This window comes from Oryctolagus cuniculus, chromosome 3 (genome assembly GCF_964237555.1).
Source record: "Oryctolagus cuniculus chromosome 3, mOryCun1.1, whole genome shotgun sequence".
Lineage (NCBI taxonomy): Eukaryota > Metazoa > Chordata > Mammalia > Lagomorpha > Leporidae > Oryctolagus > Oryctolagus cuniculus.
Window position 1 is genome coordinate 25,080,550 of NC_091434.1, and position 19,180 is coordinate 25,099,729.

The 19,180-nt window shown below is 36.5% G+C and overlaps 1 protein-coding gene across 2 annotated transcripts in view; it reads right to left on the reverse strand.

Moving 5' to 3' along the window:
• The window catches only part of SPAG16 (sperm associated antigen 16), a 1,190,570-nt gene that overhangs the window by 157,325 nt on the left and 1,014,065 nt on the right, over nucleotides 1-19,180 (reverse strand). The window contains exon 16 of one of the 2 annotated variants that reach the window (XM_051849132.2): nucleotides 11,691-12,789. The exons of the other annotated variant lie outside the window; for it this stretch is intronic. Coding sequence (XP_051705092.2) covers nucleotides 12,707-12,789 — 83 coding nt within the window. The 3' untranslated portion in view covers nucleotides 11,691-12,706. Of the gene's footprint in view, nucleotides 1-11,690; nucleotides 12,790-19,180 lie in introns of those variants that run through there. 2 annotated transcript variants of the gene reach the window in all.

Genomic DNA, 19,180 nt, shown 5'->3' on the forward strand with positions numbered 1-19,180 from the left:
TCTCTCCCCATTTAAATAATATAGTGTTAAATGTTTCCTATACCAATTTATATCACTTATTTTATAATTAATTGATTTTATTTCACAGACCATTTTACACTGATAGAAAAATTGAACTATTTACTCACAGTAAAAACTTATTCTTTTGAAAATGTCATCACTAAAGAATGTTAAGTCAAATAATAAATCCATAGGTATTGGTACTACATGTAAATATTGCAACATAAAAGATGCTAGGAAACTGAGGAGAGTACCCACAATTAACAGTACCAACTGATGTTGTATTAACTAACAGTATCAGACTCTACAAAGACAAAGCAAAGGCTAGAAAATGTATAGTGTCTTCACTTTTTCCAGAAAAAAAAATGTAATTATCTTTTCTCATATACAGTGGAAGGAAAATAAATTATCTAAACCTACACTTATATATATTTTATAGAAAGAGCTGAGACTATAGATTTAATTTCTAATCTAGTCTTGACTATTAAGACTGATATTGGAAGGAAAAGATTGCCAAATAAAAGTAGTCCATCAAGATACGTATTTTTCATGATTATGAGATTTTTCAGCATACATTTACATTTAATTATGCATGTGCTCTGGAATGTACTCCTCTTTTACATAAAATGCTTAGTAGAATTTATACAAATCGTAGGTCCCTATTATACATTTTTAATCAGGACTGATTTGCATTATGATGTCAGATTTTTTTTTTCCTGGCACAACTTGCCAATTTCTTAACAGTACCTCAAAGATGTTATCCAAGGTAGATTGTACAGGTAAATTTTATAAATCCTTAGAGAATCTACTGAAGAAAGAAAATGGAAAGCATATTTCTTTAGGACTTTCCCTTGCTTTGCATTGTGAGACAACACTTTCTAAATACTGCTTTGGCAGGGCACATACTAGATAATGAGCTTGTGTAGCTGCTATAGAGGGCAGATTGTTTTATAGGAATTCTACTTAAAAGCCGGCATTCACTCATTCATTTAACTTGTTTATCCACCTAATATATGTCAGGCAGTGAGAAAGATGGAGGTCTACAATGGTGAGTAGAACATAGTCCTCGCCCTCAGAGTTTATGTTCTTAGGGAGTCTAAGACAAACCTAGCATTTGAATTATTTGGGTTTGGAATCTGTTTCATGGAATTAATATGGAGGAAGTTAGGAACAACAGTTCCGTTTCTGAGGACAGGTTGTTGTTGTTCTGAGAACGGTGGTTTGGGAGTGACACAGGAATGCTTTTCCATCATTGAAAGGTAAAAGAGCACTGAGCCCTGAGGAAAGGGAATAGATACCAGCCCCAGCTCATTTGATTAATGTGGTTCAGTATCCGCATTGCTCTTTAATGACTAGCCCAGATAAGCACATAGTGAGCTCTAACTACTTGAACTTCGTGTGGAAGGTAATTATCTATTGGTAGCAGTTAGTATTTTTGGGTTGTTCTCAATAAGAATTTTATAATTTTAAAACTGCTTTAAACATTGGCGGTGAAGCAGAAGTTGTCTGTACTTTCCAATTTGTGTAGCTAATTTCATGCACTTTAATAATAACTAGATCAATTATGTTTCCAATAATAACAACTCAGCAACTGAGAGAAGACAGGCCATCCTGAGTACCCTCTTATCACTTGGAGGGCAACTCCAAAACTGCTTCACCCATTTCAGAGGGACTTCACAGAAGACCAGTGAAGCAATGTGGGTCAAGGTCCTCTGTAAGATGAACCGCACATCCATTCTTATTATTGAAATAATTGTAATGTACATTAATTATTATTTTCCCAAAGTAAATTTGAAATCCTCTTTCATGGAAAAAAGTGGGGGATAGGGAAGAGGGGAAAGTCTTATTAAATCTGGAGAGACCATCTAAAATAGGAATTCACTATGCATTGGGTATACAGTTTCAGTTTTGCAAGGTCAAAAAGTTGAAGAGATCTGTTGCACAATATGTGAATATAGTTATCACCACTAAAATGTACACTTAAAATGGTTGAGATTGCAAATATTATCTGGTTTTTATTATTTTTATAACAATTTAAATAAGTAAATGACAATTCATAGAGTAACTATTTAGAACTATAACCCTACTTGCCCCAAGGAAGACCTAGAAGTTAGATTTCTAAATGGAGTTGTATAATGAATAACCACAAATAGCAACTGAATCTTCAATAAAAACATCCTTCTTCAGAGAAAAATATCACTTACTTCTAAAAAACATTAGCTGCAGATATATTTATTCTTGGGAACAAAGATATTTCTATCAGGAAACGTAATCATTTAACATGCTTATTCACCTCATGATTAAGGTTTTATAAGAATACTACAAAAGGAAATGAATTTTGTGGCAAAAGGCAATTAGATAGCACATGAAACCATAAACCAACTAAGAATATTATTTAATTTATGCAATATTCAGTTAACTGTACTTTTTAAATGGTTGCTATAATGTTAATTTAATAAAATTTCTTTAGCATATATTAAATTAATTTTCTGATTAATTCAATTACAGTTTTACCACCAGAACTTGGCACGGCTACTAACAGAACCCATTAACACAAAGAAATCTAATTGTTCCACCATCAAAAAGGTAACAGGATTGTTTATAATGACATAAAATAATTCACAAGATGATCCTGGGCATGAATAATTCCTGAATAAAGCAAAGCTTCATTTCAAAGGATGGGCAGAATTTGAGGGACAAATTCTATGGAAATTGGACAGTGTGAAGTGAACTGTGGTGAAAGGATGATAACCCAAACAGATGGAAAGTTAGGGATAATATATCTCATTATCATATCTATTTAAATTGCCCAGTCCTACTACTGCAAACCCAATTTGGAGTAACATCAAAAAAACTAGAATATATTTGAGTTGATAGTCTATATAGAAATGTGTTTTCTAAAATGAAAATAGGACCCAGAGCTATGACATAGTGGGTTAAGCCTCTGCCTGCAGCATCAGCATATCCCATATGGGAGCTGGATCAAGTCCTGGCTGCTCCATTTCCAATCCAGCACCCTGGTAATGACCTGGGAAAGTAATGGAAGATGGCCCAAGTGCTTGGGCCCCTGTACCCATGTGGGAGACCTGAAAGAAGCTCCTGGCTCCTATCACCGTGGCCATTTGATGAGTGAACCATTGGATGGATGATCTCTCTGTCTCGCCCTCTCTCTGTCTGTAATTCTGCCTTTCAAATAAATAAATAAATAAATCTTTTAAAAAAGAATATTAATGCATTAACTACCTTTAATTTAGTTCATTATATAATACATTTTATTTTATTAAAGATTTATTTATTTATTTGAAAGGCAAAGATACAGAGAAGCAGAGGCAGAGAGAGAGAGAGAGATAGGTCTTCTATCCTCTGACTCCCCAAATGGCCACAATGGCTGGAGCTGGGCTCCAGGGGCCAGGAGCTTCTTTTCGATGTCCCAGGTTGAGGCAGGATCCAAGGACTTGGGCCATCTTCTTCTACTTCCCCAGGCCACAGCAGAGAGCTGGATCTGAAGTGGAGCAGCTGGGACCCAAACTGGCGCCCATATGGGATGCCAGCAATGCAGGAGGTAGCTTTACCCTCTTTGGCACAGCACTGGCCCCAAGTAATATTCTTGATGCTAATAAATTTCTGTGGCACAAGATTTTATTCATAATCCTAGAGTTCATTTTAGAATTAGATACGATGCATTAATTTCTAAATGAATAGCATCAAGCATGTAGGTTTAGAAGAATGATACTTTGATGTCTAAATGTGAAACACAGGAATAAAAATTACTGTAACAGTTTTAATCTACATATATAGAACCTAATAAAATTCACATTAAACCTCTTTACCACTTAATGTTCTTTAAAAAACATACTTTTACAGCATGATTTTACATACCAGATGACTATTTATGTAGAAGATTTGATAAAGATAAGATTATTCCCAATAAGATTATAAAATCATAGAAATGAAATTATATTATGCATAATATTATTTGGTTTAGTAAGTGACAAAATTAAATAAACAAATACAAGCTAAATAAACAAAATATTTGTTCCCAGATTATTTCACATTTTACAATGATAAACACAATTTGCAATTTAATTTTTTTCATTTTTCTAGGAAGATTCTATGTGTTAATTACTTAAGGAAATTTATTATTAATATTGTGCTTCATAGTTCTCTCCAGAAATTTGTTGTCTCAGATATCCTATCCTATATAGATATTTGCTATAAGAGTAGAACACTACTCATTACGTGTATTTTATTTATTTTATGAATAATTTGGGAATTGAAATCTTCATTGTTTATGAGCTAGCTATGAAACATTCAACATTATCAATTCAAAAATTGTTCTGGTCATCCTATGGACCATATCTCAGAATCCTCTTAAGTATTTATCTTTAAAATTATTACTTATTATAAGACCAGCTCCTGAAACAGATCAGAAAGAGAATAACAACAATGTGTTTACAAAATTGCCAAAATTGTGCCTTCCTATTGCTGTATTATTGCTGACCCCAAGAACACAATATACCACCCCTACTTTTTATGAAAATCTATCATTCTGAAAATAATGTTCCACCTACTCTTTCATGCTGAGATCCAGGAATCAGAAGTTTACATAATAGACACAGAAATGGTCACTCTGGCAAGAATAAACTCATTGCATACAATAGGAAAATGCCAGGTGAGGGATTCAAAGTAGGCATCGAAAAGCTTTCGCAAGAAAATGCTATCAGCGATTTATCACTTGGTGAGGACACAAGCCTTATGGCTCTCATTCTAGTAATTCCCAAGACAGAGTACATATACAAGGGACGCCTGTGAAGCCAGAAGATGCTTAAAGATGCATAATGTAAAAACTGTCTGTATAAGCATCATCTTATTGGGAGAGCCATGGTGGTAAACACTAACAATCTGATGGATACATAAGGAAAATTATATTTGTAAAGACTGTATTCATATCCAGTTTCTTTATGCTAGTAATTCTTTATAATCGAGGAAGAATAAATTGGTGGGTAGCTAGTTAGTTCTGTGAAGCTGGATAGGCAAAGTCTGTGGAGCCAGTTGGCGCCAATATTCCCTTCAAACCCCTGCTTTTCAATCAGAATGTCTCCCTTCCTAAAATGCACCTTTTACTTTGTAAAAGGAGATAAAAGGAGTGGAAGACAGGTTAGTGGTCCTTCCCCTTCCCTGCCCTGGTCCTCCACTGAAGGGTACTGCACTGGTCATTTAGGTGCTTTATGGAACATTTCCACTCTCCCAACTACCTGGTTATGGACAGATTTTCCCCATTGCAGGTACCATTGTCAGTTTCCCTTTCCTCCCTAATACGTGGGCTACTCTTGGGCCAGCTCATGTTGTACACTGCTTTGTGTAGGGCATCCCGCATTCACATGTGAATGTATATTCCCTCACTGTTGCACACACTGTTCTTATTTACACACAAAACCAGTCTCCATTTAGTATTTCTATCTCTGAGTGAAGCAAGCAAGAGCCTGATTTTAAAACTAGTAAGTTCACTGCCTACATTTTTTTTTTTTTTTTGGCAGGCAGAGTGGACAGTGAGAGAGAGAGAGAGAAAGGTCTTCCTTTTGCCGTTGGTTCACCCTGCAGTGGCCGCTACGGTCAGCACACCACGCTGATCCAAAGCCAGGAGCCAGGTGCTTCTCCTGGTCTCCCATGCAGGTGCAGGGCCCAACCACTTGGGCCATCCTCCACTGCCATCCAGGGCCACAGCAGAGAGCTGGCCTGGAAGAGGGGCAACCGGGACAGAATCCGGCGCCCTGACTGGGACTAGAACCCTGTGTGCTGGCGCCACAGGTGGAGGATTAGCCTAGTGAGCCACAGCGCCGGCCTACTGCCTACATCTTAACCATTACACTCCTATAGTTTTAATTTTGCTAATCTTGAACAACTTACACTGTATCCAACACCATGCCTAGCATTCAGGATATAAATGTTCAGTTTGAATTTTCATTTAATTTCATTGCAACTTCATTGAATAAAATACTTAGATTTTATTCCAGTCATATAAATTTTTCATCAAATACTCTAATGAATTGCTACACTGCTATCAGTTAAAGTCATCTAAATCAATACTACAAAAATATTCAGGTGCAATATTTTAAAAATATCACAAAATCTGGGTATATTTAGTTTATTGCTCCATTAGAGGCTCTTAAATAAAACATAAAGGTGTTTGCAAATTATTTTCCATCTAGTCATTATTTGAAAGCATATGTCATAATTTTTGAAACTGTGACTTCAGATATTTATGAGCAGTGGTGCAGAGTCATTAGTTGTTTCTTTGCATGACATATTAGAGATAGCAATTCATTAAAAATTAAATAGAAAATTATCTATTTTGTGTGTGTATCTGTGTGTTTGGGAGTCTGAGCTGAATGAGGGGACAGACCTTATTATAACAAAATCAGGTAAATTTGGGCAAAATCCTGATTTTTCCATTAATTTACTACAAGCCTTAATATTACTTGAACTCTTGGAATCTTTATTTTACCTGAAACATTGTTGTGAAATTAAATGGGTTATGAAAGAAAGAATCTAAGGCCAGCGCCACGGCTCACTAGGCTAATCCTCCACCTTGCTTGCGGTGATGGCACACGGGGTTCTAGTCCTGGTCGGGGTGCTAGTTTCTGTCCCGGTTGCCCCTCTTCCAGGCCAGCTCTCTGCTATGGCCTGGGAGTGCCGTGGAGGATGGCCCAAGTCCTTGGGTCCTGCACCCGCATGGGAGGCCAGGAGAAGTACCTGGCTCCTGGCTTCAGATCAGTGCGATGCGTCGGCCGCAGAGCGCTGGCCGTGGCGGCCATTGGAGGGTAAACCAATGGCAAGGAAGACCTTTCTCTCTCTCTCTCTGACTGTCCACTCTGCCTGTGAAAGAAAGAAAGAAAGAAAGAAAAGAAAGAAAGAAAGAAAAGAAAGAAAAGAAAAGAAAAGAAAAGAAAAGAAAAGAAAAGAAAAGAAAAGAAAAGAAAAGAAAAGAAAAGAAAAGAAAAGAAAAGAAAAGAAAAGAAAAGAAAGAAAGAAAGAAAGAAAGAAAGAAAGAAAGAAAGAAAGAAAGAAAGAAAGAAAGAAAGAAAGGAAAGGAAAAGAAAAGAAAAGAAAAGAAAAGAAAAGAAAAGAAAAGAAAAGAAAAGAAAAGAAAAGAAAAGAAAAGAAAAGAAAAGAAAAGAAAAGAAAAAAAGAAAGAAAGAAAGAAAGAAAGAACCTATCTAGAAAAGTGTATAGTGTCGCTCCCCGTCTTCGTGGTGGAATGACACAGGACCCCGCGCTGTTCTTTTGTCTGCTCGGCCCTCCCCGGGTTTGCTGCTGGTCCTTCCCGGGTTGGCTACCGTCCCTTCCACCTCCGTGGAAGGGCGGTTCCCCCTGCCACATTCCCCACTTCCGCAGGGGAGCGGCACACTGCCGGCCGGCTCTCTCGGGGGCTGCACAGGTGTTCCTCTTAGATGTTCCCCTTAGATGTTCCTGGTGCATGCCGTCTCTCTCCTCCCTTATAGTCCTCCTCCGCCAATCCCAACTCGGCTGCCCACACGCCGAGTACGCTGCTCTCCTCCAATCAGGAGCAGGATCAGCTCCTGGAGGTCATCACTCAAGTTGGCAAGAGGCAGCTGCGTAGAAGCTGTTTTCTCCTCTCCCAGCACCATATTGTGGGAGAGCAGATGCATAGAATAAGTCTTAATTCCAGTAACTTAGTCTAGTCCGAGTTGCTCCCCACATATAGAACCAAAGAGGAGAGATGTTTTAAAATATTTCTTTTTCCTTATTCAAGAAGTACATATTCTGAAGTAAGTTGATCTTGTAATAGTATATAAATATATATAATATATAATATATATATATACTCTAATGAATTGCTAGACTGCTATCAGTTAAAGTCATCTAAATCAATACTACAAAAATATTCAGGTGCCGTATTTTAAATAATATATAAGTATATTATATATAATATATAATATATATATTTCTTTGCCATATTTCTATAAGCAGGAATGTTACCAGATGAAACCAAACATTTGTTCCTTTCTGCTCATTGAGTATTTTTCAAATGTGTTTAGCTTTCCCTAAACAGCAGAGGAACCTTGCACATATGTATATGTGGTGTGTTTATGCGTTCATGTGTCTCTGTGTGATCGTATGTGCATGCAAAACACAAATTCTAAAACTGGGGCTGATGTGGTATAGTGGGTTAAGCTGCCACCTGTGATACTGTCATCTCATATGGGTTCTTGATTCATGTCCTGGCTGCTCCATTTCCAATCCGGCTCCCTGCTAGTACACCTAGAAAAGCAGTGGAGAATGGCTCAAGTGTTTGGACCCCTGCCACCCACAAAGGAGACCCAGATGAAGCCACTGGCTCCTGTTTTTGGCCTGGCCAAGTACTGGCTATTGCAATCACCTGGGCAAGTGAACCAGCAGATGGTAGATTCTGTCTGTCTCTCTCTGAGAGAGGCACAGTTACAGAGAGAGAGGGAGAGCCAGAGAGAGAAAGAGGTCTTCCATTGGCTGGTTCATGCCCCAAATGGCCACAATGGATGAACTGGGCTGATAGGAAGCTAGGAGCCAGTAGCTTCTTCCAGCTCTCCCACATGGGTGCAGGGGCCCAAGCACTCGGGCCACCCTCCACTGCCCTCCCAGGTCATCAGCAGGGAACTGGATCTGAGGTGAAGCCAGCACTCGCACCAGTGCCCATATGAGATGTTGGTGCTGCAGGCTGAGGCTTAACCCACTATGCCACAGCACTGGCCCTAATAAAAAATACTAGAACTGTTTTCCTTCTACACGATCATGTATTGAATGCAATGAAGGATAAACAAAGAAAAACTGAATGTAACCTGGCGCTGTTTGACAATTCTAACTCTGATGTTGTTTCCATATCTTTGTGCAGAGGATTAAGGATATTGAGTGAAAAGGATGAGACGATGAGTAATTTGTACAACCTCACTAAAATTACCACACTTTTCTACAGGTAAGTGCTATTCCAATTTGCAGATTCACACTCTGAGTCTCAGAACTGAAGGAAGTTTTATGATTCCCAGGATATAATTGCCTAAATATAGATCAGTTTCTGAACACAAGTTTTTATTCTCTTAGTTTAGTTCTCTCTCCATAGTATCTTCCATGACCCTTTGTGATATTTTTTGATGGTAGTCTACCTGTATGCTTTGGGTGACACAGACATGAAACATTAAATACTCTGAATTCCTTGATTCAATGTTTAAGTTTTCCCTTTTACATCCATCTATGTATTTTTTTTAATTGAGAAGTAGAGCATGTATAGTTAAGACTATAAGGATTCATGAATCATTGTAAAGCAAACACCTATATAACTACCACTCAGGTTAGGGCAGCGAATATTTCCAGCACCTCACAAGTGACCCCACATGTGCCACTTTCTATTTCCAACTACAGTGGAGCTGCCTTTGTGCTGACATTCATGATCGCCCCTTTCTTGGCTAGTGAAGTTCTGTACAGTATGCATCGCTAATAGGAAGCAGTTTTACTGAGCTCAAACTTTTTGTAAAGGTGAGTAGAGTGTGTGCATTGGCTTCTTCCAGTCAACACTATGCTTGCCTACATGCACATTCGTTTTCATCATTGCATGTATTCACTTACCCGTTATACTATTGTTTGATTAATATTTATGTTGTTTTTCTCAGTGCTCTTAATTAATATCCCTGGCTTTTTGCAGTATCTCTTCAGTAGAGGAAAACTATTTTACCTCTAGAATTTAATGATGATGTTTGCATTTAAGGTGGTCTTCTACAATTACCAAAGAAGAAAAATTAGTTCTAAAAATAATCAATGAATATACATTAAAATTATTGCATTTTATATGTATCACACTAGTGATATTTAAAGGAGTTTATGATGGGGGCCGGCACCGTGGCTCACTTGGTTAATCCTCCTTCTGACTAGTTCCGGTTGCTCCTCTTCCAGTCCAGCTCTCTGCTGTGACCAAGGAGGGCAGTGGAGGATGGCCCAAGTGCTTGGGCCCCTGCACCCACACGGAGACCAAGAAAAAGCACCTGGATCCTGGCTTCGGATCAGTGCAGCACTGGCCGTAGTGGCCATTTGGGGAGTGAACCAACGGAGGGAAGACCTTTCTCTGTCTTTCTCTCTCTCTGTCTATAACTCTGTTAAAGGAAAAAAAAAAGGAGTTCATGGACCACTGTTGGGATCTGCATTTAGCTGTTTCAGAAGAGATAGAGCCAATTTAATAGGACCAGAATCTCTCTCCTTGTAACTCAGTGGTGAGATTAGTGATTTAGTTAACATTCGAGGGCATTCTCTGATTTGTACTTTTCAGCACAGTTAAGAATCTGAAATATTCTTAGAAATTCACCCATGGTTATAAATTCTATAATTTGACGACTCATGGGCACTGAAAATTGTAAATCAACTGCATCTCCAGTGTTCCAGTTATCAAGCGAGAACACTGTACAAGAGACCAAAATAGTAATTATTCACTTCACTTCAATTTTGGATGATATATTGATAATATTTCATAATGATTTAGAATATATTTAAGGCAAACGTTACTGTAGTATCTGAGATAATTCTAGATTAAAATTCTAAATTTTACTTTTTAAATTCCCAGAAAAGAGAATAGTGTCTACCATATGTTTACTTTTCCCTACAACTTCTTCCTTAGTTATAAATTCAAGAATAAGGAAGTATGCTTAAAGATTCCTATAACAGAAAGATGTTGGTATGAGAGAGTATATCAGAAAGCCAGTTTTATGTGACAGTAAATGTTTCTTCCATCTACCCTAAAATATATCAGTAGAGGGACAGGTGTGGGGCATAGCAGGTCAATTGTCACTTGGGATACCTGCATCCCATATCAGAGTGCCTGGTCTTAGTCTCTACCCTGCTTCTAGTCCAGCTTTCTGCTAATGTGCATCCTGGGAGGTATCAGATTATAATTCTAGTACTTTGGTTCTTGTCACCCACTTGGGAGCCTGGAATAAGCTTTGGGCTCCTGCTTTGGCCTGGTCTGCCCTAGCCATTGTGGGCATTTAGGGACTGAACCAGCACTCCCTCCCCACCACTTGTCAAATAAGATAAACACATTTTTTTTTAAAAAAATATCAAATTAGTTTAAAAAATCCACTACTATCAAATAAAAACTAATTGTATTGGGTCTGGCATTGAGGTGCAGCAGTTTAAGCTGCTGCCTAAAAAGCCAACATTCCATATGGCATCAATTCATGTCCTGGCTGCTCCACTTCTGACCCAGTTCCCTGCTAATGGCATGTGAAAAGCAGAAGGAGATGGGAGGAGTGTTTGGGTCCTTGCCAACCACATGGAAGACATGGATGAAACTCCTGGCTCTGAGCTTTGCCCTGGCATAACGCTGGCTATTGTGGTCATCTGGGGAGTGAACCAGTGGATGGAAGAGCTTGCTCTCTGTTTCTCTCTCTGTAACTATGACTTTCAAATAAATAAATAAATCTTAAAAAAAAAACTAATTGTATCATGTGTTTAGTCAACAAATATAAAATATTTTTATAGAAAAATGTAAATTTTACTCATTTACTGAAAAAATAAAAATCATGTTGAATACCTTAGCTTAGTAGTAAAAATACGTGAGTACATTCTCACCCTCTCCAAAAGAAACCAGACATTGGTCCCTGAGGAAACCTGTCAAGACTTTAAGAATGACACAACCAACCCCTCTCAAAGGACAATGGTTTGTGTGAAATCCTTTATGTTTCTTTTTCCCTTTCTCCACCTCATCCTCTTCCTTTTTCTGCTGGGGCTCAGTAGTACTAAACAAAAGCACTGCATGCATCCTGGAGTGGTCATGTATTCTCTCGTTAATAGAAATCATAATTACATAGGCTCATAATCCTGTAAGTAGTCACTTCAAAATTCTAAGTGTAGGAATACTACGATTTGTTATATTCATGTGTATATTATAAAATATGTATAAATAAAAATATATTTGACTATATTCTTTTCTAAGAAGATAAAATTTTTGCCTCCATTCTAAATCATGCGTATCCTTTGCACATTATGAACTCTGATAGAATGACTACATATGTAATATAGTTCTTATGTAATCTAGAAAATGTGTCATAATTCTAAAATTATACTTTACATATATTTTAAAGTTTTTTTTTTAAATCTCTATTCTAGATTGATCTGTCCCCTTTGTCATTCTAGATTGGATTTTCCTTAAAATGTTTTTTCTGATAAATAACATAGACAATTTCAAGGCCTGACCTAATTCTGGACTCATTTTACTTGTTTCCATTAAGCCCTGTTCTATAACATAGCTGGCTATTGCAACAATTTGCAGGTCCAGCGACATAAGATACCAAGAATTATTGCAGACAACACTGAATATTGTTGTGGGTTTAGTTGGGTTGGAACTAGTCAGTTTAAGAAAGGAATTAGAACCCCTTGACTGTTCTTCCAGTCCAAGGCATTTGGATGCAGAGTTTGCCAATAACTCTCTACCTCAATGACAAGGATAACCAGGGCAATGGGGACATAGTTTGGGCCAACTTGACCTATCTTGCTTTCAAAATATTGTTGGTAAAATTTGACCCATTGTAACTGCGACATCTTTGTTTCTGTAATGCCCTGCTGCTTATTGCTTCTTTATTTATCTCTACCATATTAACATCCTTGTGATTCAAATATCATACACCAACTTACAACCGGCATGTACTTTCCTGCCTCTGTGTAGATATCATCTAAGAATGTTGGTATCTTTTGGAGAGTTCTTGATTCTGTACTTCATCCCTTCTGTTAATTCCTTGCTGAGAGCAAAATCTAAGATAAAAGCACTATATTAGTTATGAATGATTGTACAAAGCTATCATAATATTTCTGAGTTTAACTGTTGCTTTCAACACTTGAAAGTTGAATGTAATAAATTTTGGCCATTACATAAAACATTTATGTCTCACCTTACTGAAAAAAAAAAAAGCATTTGAGGTCTTGTCAAAACTAGGGCTAATATTGACATTATTTCACTAATAGTGAAATTAATATATATCTTTCAGGTGTTCTAGAGCTGAGTATTTTGTAGGTTAAGAATTATGATGTGTCATTTCTCTTGTTATGCTTATTAGTCTACTACCTACACATTTTCATTAATGTATAAATTAGCTTGCTGATATAAATATAATCCAGAATCAGATAACAATAATGCCAAACAATATAATTTAACACACAAAATACTCTAATCACCATGAGTTCCCTGCTGTAGAATAATTATAATGAAAAAGCTGCTTCATATTAAATCTTCATTTTTATTGCCTCACAAATTGAAAATTTAATGAAATAATTCTGATTTAGCTGTTTTTTCTTACATCTGCTCCAATTATTTTGTATTCTCCTGTTTTTCATCCATCATATATATTAGAAGTTAAGAAAAAACTATATGAAGTTGAATCAGCAAAAATGAAAGAGTTTAATATTACTGTGCTGATCTTAGCCAAGCTTGTTATGAAAAGGATATATTTTATTAATTTTATATATGAAATCGATAGCCAAGGTTATATAAATTATAGATTTTATGTTATTCCACAATATGTTCAATGCTGTCTCAGTCTGATATAATGACTATGTAAATATTTTCCAGTAAAATCAAGTAACAGTTTGTATCTGATCTCTCCAAATATAAAATAAGCATGGAGTTATTTTTTAATCTTCCAAATTATGGAGTGTTTTTAAATAAAATGATAAAATGCTTAATTTTTATACCATTAAATATTTAAATTGCTCTATTAAAGAAACTCAATTTAAAAATTTCTTTTTCTGGATTTCAAACATACCTGTGAACAATAATCCTTCAGAATAATGACACTTAAAAATGTTGACATCTCTCTGTATATAACAAATGGTAAGAAAATAAGGATTCATATCCACTTATTCTTTCTCATAACTTTAGTTAAATCAATGGGCTAAGATCTTTTCTCCACTGCTCTACAATAATAATTAGGTAGCGCACGTTCCAGGCAGTTTTGAACCACCTGTTAACTCCTTATGTCATGCTCAGGGCCAGCAGTGCTTTTTCCAAATGAACATTGTGGCATCCTTTATGTATTAGAGAATTTTTTTTTTTCTGTATTGAAGTTAGCCGTCCTTTTGGACTGTTTCCCCCAGTATACTGAAAAATCCTTAAAGATCAATACTCTGCTTTACTTAGGGTTGTATCCCTGTGCTTACAACAACCGCTAATAGAGTATTTGTTACAACGGTGACAGAGTTCTTTATCCTCTTCATCCTATCTGTGATTTCCTCCCCTGTGGTGCTCACTAATACTCATGCATTGATTGTTCTTCAGCCACATTCAGCATCATGGCAGTGTCAATGCTTTGTCTGACTTACACTTTACTTTTTCTAAGGTAAAAATGACTGAGTTTGTTTTTGTTTTTTTCTGCTTTTTTGTTAATGGAGGCAAGTGTCAGTGAAAGTCAAGTTAGGTACTAGCTCTGCCAGCAGCATAGCAGTGTAACTTTGAAGAAGTCAATATTAATCTTTCTGGGTTTTACTTTCTTCTTCTATTAAATGTTGATAATACTTTGTCTTCTTAATGAAGATTAAATTATATTATGATTTTTTTTTTGAGAGAACTTGAAAAACTAAGTAAATCTTTGGGATGCTGGTTATCCAGTGTTAGTCTTCAATGGGAACTCTTTCAAGTGAAAACACAAAACACTGATGGCTGGGTTTCTGATTCAGAGCATCTGGAGTGCAGCTGAAGAGTTTGTATTTGGGGGCTGGTATTGTGTAGAGCATAAAGCCGCCTATTGCAACGGGAGCCTCCCATTTGGGAGCCGGTTAGTGTCCCTGCTGCTCCACTTCCGATCGTGCTCCCTGCTAACATCCAGAGAAAAGCAACTAAAGATAACCCAAGTGCTTGGGTCCCTGCTACCCACATGGGAGACCTGGAAGAAGCTCCTGGCTCCTGGCTTCAGTCTGATCCAGCCCTGGCCATTGAAGCCATTGGGGGGGGGGTGTGAACCAACAGAAGGAGGATCTCTTCCTCTCCCTCTCCAACTCTGCCTTTCAAATAGATAAATCTTAAAAAAAATGAGTTTGTGATTCTCATAAATTCTCAGGTGCTGCTCACGCTGCCAATGCGGGAGCCACATGTGAAGAACCACTGAGAGGGCACTATTATGACATAATGGCTAAACAGTTCTGCTTGTTCTTATACTGATATTACAATCCTGAAATATCCAGTATTCTCCCAGCTTACTTTGTTCTGCTTTATTCTCATCCTTAGTAGTATGAAAAATTATTTATAAAAATGTGGTAAAATATTTCCTACCCATTTGTTTTAAAATGTTAGCATGTCAACTATTTGAATAGCTGTGATATAATCCTATCAAAATGGAAGAAATGAAAATGTATCTTCAAGAAAATTTTCTCAATGGTAAGAATATTCAACTGTGATCTAAATCCATGGGTCATAAAATATAGTTGAAATTTGCAGGAAGTTAGAAAACTTGAATAATAACTTATTCACAATTGGAGTAGTAAGTTTTTATGAAAAGTAGGTTTGGAACATGAATTTAGGCAATTTGATACATTAATCTACTTGGCCCACTCAACTAATTGGAATGCATGCTTGTAGCATACTATGTGACAGACTTGGTGAAAGATTATTCCATTGCCAGGGCATATTCAATATTCAATTATTTTCTGGTTAATAATTTATCTTGCATAATAGAGAAAACACTGTAAATAACCATCCGTCTCACAGAGGAGCTTTTCTATTTACAAATAGTCACAGCACAGAATCTCAGCAAGAGGCATGCAGAAAACAAAGAGAATCTAGGTTACCTGTTCAGATGCAAAAATTTTCTAGGCTTCCATATCTAAATTGTTATTCTTAGCTGCTAGCCTAGATAAAATAATGATAACTTAAGATTTGCCTATATGGGGACAGGACAGTAAGTTAGGAAATTTAAAGATTTAAGGTACATATATTCTTATTTAATCAAGTCATACAAACATATGTATGTGATTGTCTCCACAACAAACAAATATTATTAATAACACAAACCTATGGCTACTCAATAGGAAATTCAAATTTTCAAAATGGCTGCCACATATACGTGGCTGCTGAAAGGACAGCAGTTACAGCAACTGTGAGAATCAACTAAGAAAAGAAGAGGAGCGTGCATGATACTATAGGAAAAGCGAGGCTGTGCAGTCAACATGCTTGTCTTGGGAGATGGGTGAGTACATATCGCAGTCCTGACTGGGAAAGGAATTGAAAGAACGGTGCCAGGAAATGCGATGTATGCACCTTTAGGGAATAAAAGAAATCATTACTATCATTAGCTTTTATTTATCTCTCTCATCCTGAAATGCATTTTAGTTATACCTGAAATTAAATTTGGAACTAATATTGGATTTCACATATTAATTTTGATGTTATAGATGCAGCAAGTTACTCAGATCACAGCTTATGGTCAGAATAAAAAACTTCCATTATGACTATTTGACCACACGTTAATTGGGGTAATTAACAGGGGAAGAATTTTTTGACAAGCTTGGGACATGATGTTTACATGAATTTTATTACCAATTAAAATAATAATTTAGATTGAAAAAGATCTTTCTGAAAAACACTATATTAAACTTGTTTGCATTGTATGAACTAGTTCAATACTTGTACATTGTTATGCCTTTGGGATGGATTTCATATTTTAATCATCTTTGAATTATTTTTATTCATACTTTATTGCCAATTTAGCTATTGTCTAAAAGCAAAAGATAAAAATTAGAAAATATCAGAGTACATAGAGTGAAACTTTGAAAGATCTGATTTTTGAAATTAGAAGAAAATCAACCACAATTAAAGAGGGGAATCAGTCCCATCCACAAAATTCCTTTGCTTGTCACAAAGACTAACTTCTGTCTGAATAACCCTTGAAGTTCAGGTTTTATTATTTCCTCTTTTTAATTAAACACTCAAAATATGACTTTGTGTGATCCTTTCAGTGTGTTTCCAAGGTGAGGTTTGTGGGAAGTTTTGGCAAATGCTTTGAATTGCCTTTGTATCAATTTGTTGCTCTGGGCACAGCAACTATATTTTGGTCAACAAAAAAGGGTCAAGATTTGGAACAAGGCCTTAACCAAACTTGCTTGTCTTCCAAATCCAACACTTGAAAAAGCAAGCAACCAAACTGAAAAAAAGTAGTTACAATGTTTTCTATGTTTGTGGGTAAAGCCGTTTCTTTTGTTGTTGTTGTTTGGTCTTATGACATGGATATTTTCTCTTTGGATGTTCAGTGCCTTTTCTCTGACTTCTCACATCTGTCCTTTGGCCATGTGACTTGAGTTGACCTATAGGATGCATCAGACTTCACACAAGCAGGGTCTAGAGAGTGTGCTTGTGCATTGCTGACTTTCTGTCTTAAACTTCACTATCACCAAAACAAGGATCCCAGGCTACCCTGGCATAGGATGAGAGGCCCGGGGCAGAGCTGAGTCACCCCAGCTTAGACTGTGCTAGACCACCTAGTCTTAACAAACCCATCGCACACTGCAGAGACGTAAAGAAGCACAGCTGAGAGCTATTGAGATTTGTGAGGGAAAAAAAAAAAAAATGTATGTTTCTTATTTTAAGCCAATAGCTTTGGAGTGTATGCTGTTCAACACACTTTCAGATTCGGTCTCCAGCCTACATGCAAGTAAGGATTGAAGTCCTGCTATTGGCTTTCTACCAGAAGTAGTCAGATTCCTTGATTGAGGATGACTGCCCAGCTAGGAAAAAAAAAAGTCAGTACAAGTTTTGAAATGTATGGAATCAGAATGTAAGGAATGATGTTAACTTATTGTAATTGCTTCTTAGTGTCCACACAGGCATTTAGTTGGTAAGCTTGGTTTAAATAATATAGCCAGATTAGATTACAAGAATGAAGTAAACCCTCATATTTGTCCTGAGTTTTTAAAAATCAGACACTATATTATATTTAGTATTCATGAACCAGCACAGAGATTGTATACACAATTACAAAAGTAGTTTCGCTGCTCTCTTTTTTTGATTTTGAGGCTGAATAAAAGGTATGAAGTACTGTATGGTCTGTTCCAGAGTGAGGAATTCTTTGTAATTGTTGTGTTTCTGGTAATAATAAAACTCTGCCACATATATTAAGATAATTTGAATACATAAGTTGATAGTAATTTAACATGTCACATACTGCTATTCATTCTTCTCTCATCATCAAAATATATACAGAATGTGACCATGTATCCCTGCCTTCCCTTCTTCTACTCTGGTCCAAGCCTATCATCTCTCCCTGGGGTTATCACAATAGACCCTTTATGCCATTATTCTTCATAGTCCAATTTAGGAGCCGCTAACCTGAGCTTCTCTGTTTCCCCTTAACAGTAGGAAAAATGCTTCGTGAGTCCTTCCCCAACTATTCCATAAAAATTAGCACATTCCTCCTTCTGCCAGTGTTTCAGCAGCACCTGCCATCATCTGCTATAGTATGTGTTACTTAATCTCCACAAGCCCTTGAGGTCATTGTTTCATCATTACATGCTCTCTTCCTGACATGTTCCTCACCCATCTTAGTTGTTTATTGAATAGGTATTAAGTGAATGGATTTTTGCTTGTAATATTCATTTTCTCACTTTCAATAAGTAAAACATCTTGAAACTGTTAACATTTCCCAGAATTGCAAAAGAATTCTTAACTCTACAGTCATTTTTTACTTCCCAGCAAACAAATAAACAAACAAAACTCTGGGTTATGAGGGTAATTATTTCTACAACCTTTCCTCAGAAATCCTTTAGTTCTGCTGCAATTTCTGAATTAACTCTTAAATTTTTCAAATGAAGTATTCATTATTTATTGGCTGGGGGAAGTCCAAAGCTTTTGAGATTTTTCATTATAAAATAGTGTTTGATACATAATTGCATTTTAGAAATACCAAAATTATGTTATATGTACATATGGATACAATTATAAACTGCAATCAAAATGATAACTTTAATAGAAATAATATGCACTTATATATACTGATATATATTTTATAGGATTTTTCACTTTTTTAATTTTAAGAAATCAAGTCCTTATTTGTGAATCATTTTAATTGTTTGGCAAAGTGACTGACATGAAAGAAAACTCGTTGCGTCTGTGGGAAGCCAGTGTGCTGTCAAGAACAAGGAAAATGGCCAAGGAATCTGGAGT